Source organism: Gobius niger (genome assembly GCF_951799975.1).
Source record: "Gobius niger genome assembly, chromosome: 2".
Lineage (NCBI taxonomy): Eukaryota > Metazoa > Chordata > Actinopteri > Gobiiformes > Gobiidae > Gobius > Gobius niger.
In genome coordinates, this window is record NC_136853.1 from 32,242,922 (window position 1) to 32,251,422 (window position 8,501).

Genomic DNA, 8,501 nt, shown 5'->3' on the forward strand with positions numbered 1-8,501 from the left:
ATGCTGATACAGCTGGTTAATGAAGATGTGTGTGTCTTTAAGTTTAGAGAGAAAATTCCATTTCAATTCAATTTATTATTGAAAAAAATATTATTGAGTCCAAAACCGTATCATAGTTCATATTTTTTTCAGATTTAATTATAAATATGTATTATTGTGACACAGCCCTGCCTCCCATAATCACATACAGTATATGTTCTACCAGTGTCTCTGCTCATATTCCTGAGTGCAGGTCAGGGTCAGGTTCATCCACTTTTGTTTTCATTTCTAAGCCCTGACTGTCACTGCATTTTACCAGGATAAAAGGGGAACTTCAGTGCCAAGAGTCAGTTGATATTTAAAACGGAACATCCGAGATAAAAAAACTTTACTTCTCAAAAAGCGTGTGTTTATTTGTTCAGGAGGCTGCTTTCTGAAAAAGAGACATGGAGTGAGTTTAACAGAGATGACCACATCATTAACCATTAACCTTTACAATGCCGGTGATCTGTGTTCACTTAAAAAAAAAAAGCGCCAGCTTCAGCACCAGGAGCCCAAGACTGATACACAGCTCACCAATTTAAAATAAATCAAATCAAACGCACTTTGTTAAAACAGAATAAAACCTACAAGTGACTTATACACAATTATTACATTTTACAGTAAAGACTAAACATCTATTTAATTTAATATATATATATTAAATGTAATATATAATTTTATATATATATATATATATTTATGTATATTTCTTTTTCTTTCTTTTTTTGTTCAATTTGTGTTTTATTGAATTCACTGAAAACAGTTTTATCAAAGACCACAAAATACTTGTGCTGTATGATAACCCAATAGCATGCAAATCCTGGGGTCGCTCTGACTTAGTGGTGTTATTGCTTGGTTAAGTGCACAATAAAAGAGCTTTGTTGTTTGTAGATTGTGATCTCCAATGAGAGGTGAGATACCAGAATGTCTACCTGATCTATGCTTTCAAAAAAGAGAAGTGTCGATGACGTTAGCAGCGGTGAACAGGTACTGTATATATGTGCCTGACCGAAGAGTCCGGCATATGTTTTGGGCACAAGTGGCCTCTCCTGAGGGCAACAACACATAAAATGGTAAGTTTAACTGGCCTTGCCTTTGTTTAATTTAGTAAATTGTTAAAATATGTTGAATATTGATTATAGTTCACAAATATTCTCTTAAGACCTGTTTGTATGTTACAGAGTTCAATAGACAGCGACTTCAATCAGAACTTTGAGGATGCAATTGATGTCATTCAACAGCACTCAAACAATTCATACTATGATTCAGGTGAGCATTTACTACATCTTATCATTAAAACAACTGAGATATTATTGATTTTAGTGTTGATCTTTCCTCTGAATTGCCACTCGACAAAAAAGATACAATCATCACTCATCTCTTAACATCTTGCATTATTTCAGAGTATTCTTATTATGAGACACTGAGGACGGTCCAACAGCCGACAATGCAGTGCCACATCTCAGATCACAGATGTTGCCGGGTCCCTCAGCCTTCAGATGAAGCCGCTTCCTCGTATGTCTGGAGTGACACAACTGTGAGGACTTTTCTGCAACACACAGTGCGCAACGGATGAGAGATTTTGGTTGAAACCTTCTCCATTTGTCTTGCAGCAGCCATGGACCACAGTCCTTCCAGATGTGCCCTTAAGCCAGTCTCTGTCAACAGAATCATCGAATCTGTACACCATCCTCCCACCACAGAACAGCAAAGGTACTCCATTGATTAGCCTACCATTAACATTAAGCCTTCATGCTTCAAAACTAAATGTAAATGTCATTTTCTCAGGACGGAAGAAGCTCAGATTGTACGAATACCTCCACCAGGCCTTAAATGATCCAAACATGTGCGACTCAATCCAGTGGACAGACAGCAGCAGTGGCACTTTTCACTTCATCTCAAAGAATAAGGAGAAATTGGCCGAGTGCTGGGGTCAGCGCAAAGGCAACCGCAAGACAATGACGTATCAAAAGATGGCTCGAGCCCTGAGAAACTACAGCCGTACTGGTGAGATCATCAAAGTACGTCGCAAACTCACATACCAGTTCAACCCGGACATCCTGCACCGCCTGGGGTCCACACAGGTGAGCGCGCCCCTGCCCGGTCAGCAGCCTGTACAAGAGGAGCACTGGCCGCAACACCAAAACCATAGTGACCAGAGCTACGGCGCCTCCGCAGAATGGCACACCTGGTGCGGACCCTACCCGCTGTCGGCGCTGTCTGAAGACTACGGCCTGTGCTCCAGCTACACATCGCACTCCAGCATCAAGTCCTGAGCCACACAGAGACTGAGCCGTGTGGAAGATTTAAGGGAAGGAGATGTTCAGAACAAAAGCCTATTCAAGTTCAAACATACTCAGCATTTGCACACTGCATAAAAGTCTTGTAAATTCACACTTTTACAGGACAACGCATTGTTACAGTAAGGGTTATTATGTGTCCACTTAGAAAATAGATCCAAACCAAAGTTAGTTTCTTACCAGATGCCTACCATACCATACATTGTAACTGTGAGGTTGCATTGGCTTCAGTTGTTGTTGTTTTTTTTGCTGTATCTGCTTTGGAAAACAATTGTATATTTTGTATAATACTTATTTTCTTAAAATAAATAACCTTGTATGATAACTTATCCAAATATGCAAATATGCTGAACATAACAAGGACCTATACCTGATTTTACATCTAGAAATGGAATTAAAATACTTTTATCCTCCTTTAGTATATTGTAAACTCAAATGCTTGTGGGTAAAACGGCATGCATCAAATTATAAAACATTTGTATCAACTGTATGAACTTTCAGGCTATTTTTGCAGCATTTTTGTGAATGGGGGCCTGAAAAGTGACCCTGCAGGTTGTGAAATTTGGCTATAAACTTGTCCCTGAAAAGAATGTGGATGCTCCAAATACATTAGGAAAGTTACGAATGAGTTTGGATCACAACTAACATCCCCTTTCATTGTTTGCATAAAAAAAAAAATCAGGTATAGGGCCTTTAATACATGAACTAAGTCAAATCTGTTGTTATGCTTGTCCTTTTTGAGTCGTTGTGTTTTTGTGTTAATAAACGTATTCCATGGGTGGAGAAAGTCAATCATTTTCCAATGTCATGACTGGATGAAATACAACACGAGGTAGACATAAAAAAGCAACAAGTTAAAACATATCCTGTGAGGAAAAATATGGCGGCAAGTGCGTTCTTCCTGAGAGTGTGACAGGCCGCTCCAGGCCAGGCCTTATCTTCAGCAGCGGGGAGGATGTGGTCAGAACAGGGGTGCCACGTTGGGTCCCGTCTGGCTTTGTGGGCTGGTAGTCATTGTTTTGTCAAAGCGGGGTGTTCAGGTGACTCTGCTCTTAAGGGGGGTATATTATATGTGTGCTTCCAACAGTCATTCAGTCTAAAACGTCTGGCCAACTACTACGGGACAATCCTTTGCATAATGGTATGTAACAATGACCGATTCATTTGTTTAGAGATAATAACTGGAGTCTTTGCAGGACACGCAGTCTGATTTGGAGGTGATTGTGGAGTTCCTAGAGGAGTGCTACCAAAACTATAGTCAAGGATATTGTAAGTACGCCATTTAAGAGTACTTCAGTATCATGTGTTGCATATTGCATAACAGTGTTGTATGGTTTTTTTTGCTGTTTTACTTTAGTAGAAATGTGGTCCGCACCTGTTCCCCTAAATGAGCAGAGTGTGCCCTCATATTCTCACCATCCCCACCAGATCAACTATGAGTCACCAGTAAGTCTTTCAAATGATTGTTTCAGTGGAATCCAACTCATTCAACACTATGGCAATTTATACTTCATTTAAACCATCTCGGGTCATCATCGCAGGACATCAGTGCTGCTTTTCAGCCTCTGCCATCGCATCATGTATCTGCGGCGCAACACATGGGCATACTACCAGGGCCGCTGCCAAACTTTGAATCAACAACACAATCATCTCGACACAAATGCCAGGCCAGAGCAACAGGGAGTGGTGAGTGGTTCTGCTTTTTCTGGTCACTAGATATTGTTATTGCCCGTAGCCTGAGGGAAACAAAACCACAAAAGCAAATAAGAAACCTTCCCTTTACGGTAAAACACTAGAGCCCAGCACATCAGCCGGTAACCTCTTTTTTACATATCACTGATAACCCCCAGTGTTGTTTGCACAGTCATTCCCATCATTAAGCAGCACCTGACCTGTAGGGAGATTTTTGAGGAAAGGCAGGATTTCGGGGAACAATGAGCAGGGACTGTCGCGGTTTGGCACTGCTCCCAGGTAAACCCACTAAACTGCTACGTGTCTGTCTGTTTTCCAGGTAAGCGGGTGCGTCTCTTTCACTTTCTGTTTGAACTGTTGGAGGATCCTGCCATGACCCACTGCCTGTCCTGGGTCCCGTCAACCACTGGAGTTTTCTGCTTCTCGTCCACCAACAAGGACCAGGTGGCTGCACTGTGGGGTCAACGAAAGGGTAACAAGCGCCCCATGACTTACCAGAAGATGTCCCGGGCGCTCAGAAACTATGCACGGTCCGGGGAGATACTCAAGGTGAAGAAGAAGCTCACTTATCAATTCAGCCAAGACACACTGCTGTTGTTGCAGAAGAGCCGACTCAGGCCATTCTGAGCTTTTTACATTCCTGCTTCGTCTTCCATGAATTTCTTCTCATCTGTTAATACACATAAATAAAAACTGCCATGTTAAACAAATTTGTGTTCAGCACTATTCTTATTTACCTTTTTTATTATTATTAAATGTATTATTTGAACGGGGACAATGCACATATATTTCAGCATTGAATTAAATGTGCCAGTTTTAGCTCTATAGGGCTCTAATAGGCTACACAACTACAATCATTATTAGCCTACTTAAACAATTCTCTAATATGATCTCACACACAACCACACTCAGCACAAGCACCAAACATAGTGCGCCATCAACATCATGAACAATTTCACACAGACATGAAATTGGCAGCAGGCAGGAAGCATAAAAGCAGCAGGAGGATATAAACATTAATGGTTGTGTGTACAGTTTGATGGTCGAGTGTATCCATGCACTTAGCCTTTTTCTTTTTTCTTTTTCTTAATGTGTCAACATTAGGCTACATGATAGTGTTCCAGAACCGGACTGCTCTCACTGAAAAGGCCGCCTGACTGAAGGCACTTTTCCTGAGGGGAACAAACAGGGTGGTTGACAGAGCTGCACAGACACTTGAATATTTTAAATCGTTGCTTAAAACACATTTTTATGCAAAAGCTTTTAACACTGTTTAGCACATATCTGGTCAAATCTAAGCTGTTAGTGCTTTGCTGTTTTGTATATTGTGTTTTGTTTCTTATTATTATATTTATATGTTGTTGTTTCTTTTTTTTCTTCTTTTTTTTTTCTCTGTACTGTAGACCTTTTGTGAAGCACTTTGGTCAACAGCAGTTGTTTTAAATGTGCTATACAAATAAATTTGATTTGATTTGATTTGTTTGAAGCAGCGGATTTTAGTTTGTCTCCGGCTCAGACTTACAAAATTAGAAAGTGATGGAGGGGCAAAATCACGTAAACGAGGTCCGGACGAGTCTTTTTTTTTTCTTCTTTGTTAAGTTGCTGCGCAAATGAATGCTGTATCTTGCAGTGACTGGAACGGTGTTGGATACCTTTGAGAAAAGGGAGAAGCACGAGCAGCATGGCCATCACACACGCTGTGTAAGTGTCAGACGCCGGGCATTTGAGCGCAAAAAAGACCCACAACTTCTGATCGACGACTAAAACTATAGCCTATTACATTTGCGATTACAAGTGGTGTCCAGCAGCAACATATGACATAAACTGAGCGGCATCTCTTCTGTCTTCCTTGTTTAACGCGGTGCCTTCTCCATCACAGTGGCCTCTGGTTTGAAGTTTCTGGTAGGTTTTCACTGTTCACACTCTCACCCGAAAAGCTACAAAATATTTAATCCTGGAGAGTTGTAGAGGCCATCGTGATGGAAAGGCGACACGCTATCTACAGTGTCACAAAAAGGTCAATTAAAAAAAGTTGCATTATGCGCCTTTAAAAGCGTCTATTTCAGTTATTGCCGTTTTCCTCATAGCAGGGGCGGACTGGGACTGAAAAACGGCCCTGGACTCTGGACCAGCCTGGCCCAAACTATCGTAAATGCAACACTTCCACAAATACATATTTAACCCTTAACCGAGTAACCTGGCTAACGCCATGCTGCTGTGTGCGCTCGAATTATTTCGAACTGCACAACAGCCTGGGGACCATGGCCAAAATTTTCCGGTGGATTTGGGAACCAATCACAGAGCGAGGAGGGACGGCAAGACGATGACGCACTATTCGACATACGGAAGCTTGTAGTTTATTTATGGATTAAAAAAAAAAAGTTTATTTACGGATCCAACATGACAGCAGCAGACACAATGGTATTTTTCGATCAAGCTTTAGACCTTGTTCTAAATAATTTAGCTCAAAAGTTTACAGCGGGTACGTCATGCGTCATCTCATACGATGATACGATTGGCCATGGCCACGTGCAGACGCATGACAGACTTTTTTTTTTTTTTCGTATCGCCCAATAAACGAGTATTGACGATCGTAAACCACACCTCTCCTACGAGACAATGAATTGGTGGTCCCCAGACTAAATATCACTTGTGATTTTAGTCTGGTGTTAGCCAGGCTATTAACCGAGTGCATTTTCTCCAGTTCGGCTTTACCCAAATCTGAAAGCTTCTTGACTGAAGACCAACAGTGTAATGCCTGATTTAAAAGCTAAGACTTACAAAAGTAATTGAAACCTTTTTGGCACGTTTTCGCCACATTTTTGTCATGTTTTTGTTGCTTTTTCGTTACTTTTTTGTTGTGTATTGATTGTGTTTTCGTCACTTTCGTGTCACTTTCGTATTGTGTTTTTGTGGCTTTTTTGTTGCTTTTTTCCATTGCTTTGTTGCTTTCCTGGCACATTTTTGTTCCGTTTTCATCCTCATTTTCGTCGCTATTTTGATTCTTTTCTTTTAAGCTTTTAGATTTAGGTAAAGCTCGGTTAAGGCGGGGGATAAGAGGAGAAAATGGAAAGGCCAGACCGGTGGCCCAAGAGCCAGTGGCCCTTCTGTGCTCTTCCAGAATGGACATATGGCCAGTCCGCCCCTGCCTCACAGCCACTTTTGTTGAAACTGCTGTAAAACGCTAATAAAGGTGATTAAACAGACGGACGGGACTCGTGCAGACTTGCATTGTTTCATGTAAAAACAAGTCCTCATGGTGACGTAATCGGGCGGTGACCCGGTTCGTTTAGTGTGAGCGTGAGTGTGAGTTCAGGGCATCCAGACCTTTCCTCAAAATGGTTCGGATTGGACCGATCTTAACTGTCCACCTGACTTTTTTCACCTGTCTTTTAAATGTAAACGGAGACTCTAAGATTATGATTCCCAAGTTTTTATACTCAGTTTTCAACACTGATCTTTCCCCCTGCAATATAGCCTACACATCAGGAACTAATGTATATGGGTATTTTCTTTTCTTTTTTTAGGAAAGAGTTATGATAAGCTCCAATTGCATCATGGTGTCTAACATATATTCTTTCACGTTCATATATTTACTCAACCACACACACTTACAGTTATTAGTAGCCTACTGCAACTCATATTTGTGGCGTCCACTTCCAGCCATAGGGGGTCAGTGCTGCCCTGTTCCCGTGTACCCCTTACCCAACATGTATGAGCTCATGGCTAAAGCACCTGTGTGATGTGATCTGTTCCTGGACCAGTCAGTACCAAAATGGTTTTGTATTCTTTGTAGCTGACCTACATGATACTCCCTTAAGCCTAGTATTTACAGCTGGAGCCCTGTCCAGGTTATAAATGGGCCATTGTGGCGCTGAGGCTGCCTGTTACCAAGAAAGGCCTCACAGAGTCAAAACACTGAAATGGGATACAATTCAATGCCATTTAGTGTAAAGTAAAGGGTATTATTTTCTTTATATATTGTGAGGGCACTGGACTAATAGAAAGGTTTGCAGTGGTGACCTTGATGGAAAAAGTCCATATTAAAACAAGAAACATTATAACTATAGCAGATTGGGTCTTTATTGACCGTGTTTGTTTGACTTCTTGAAGTGACCATGATAGCAGCCTCTGTATAATTAAATTTTGGCTGTTTTACCAGAGTCATACATGTTGCAAAGCAATCGTGAAAAAGTATATAATCGTCTTATATGCCAGATGCACTTGTGAAATGTCCGGCTTTGTCACATGTTTCTATCTATAGGCTGTATGGCCCAGGCATCTCTCCAGTATTTATTTGCCTGGGCAGAAAGCCTACTGTTGTTAGACAGCATTCCCCTCAGATTAAATGGCTATCTAGCACTTGGCAGTGATTCGCTGGATGAGATCTAAAACTTTCCCTTTAGGAATGAGAAACTTTGGGTCATAGGAGTTTGGGTCATACCAAATAATGATTCATGCAAATACAATGTCTTCCCTCAAAATAAT

General features: G+C 41.1%; 1 protein-coding gene across 1 annotated transcript; it reads left to right on the plus strand.

Moving 5' to 3' along the window:
• Nucleotides 1-1,019: 1,019 nt before the first annotated feature.
• LOC306959351 (transcription factor Spi-C-like) lies at nt 1,020-2,297 on the plus strand (the record flags this gene model as incomplete). Its single annotated transcript, XM_079551439.1, has 5 exons — nt 1,020-1,094; nt 1,203-1,290; nt 1,425-1,558; nt 1,635-1,734; nt 1,810-2,297. 5 exons carry the CDS (start codon nt 1,020-1,022, stop codon nt 2,295-2,297), a joined length of 885 nt encoding a protein of 294 aa, XP_079407565.1.
• Between the last annotated feature and the right edge of the window lie 6,204 nt (nt 2,298-8,501).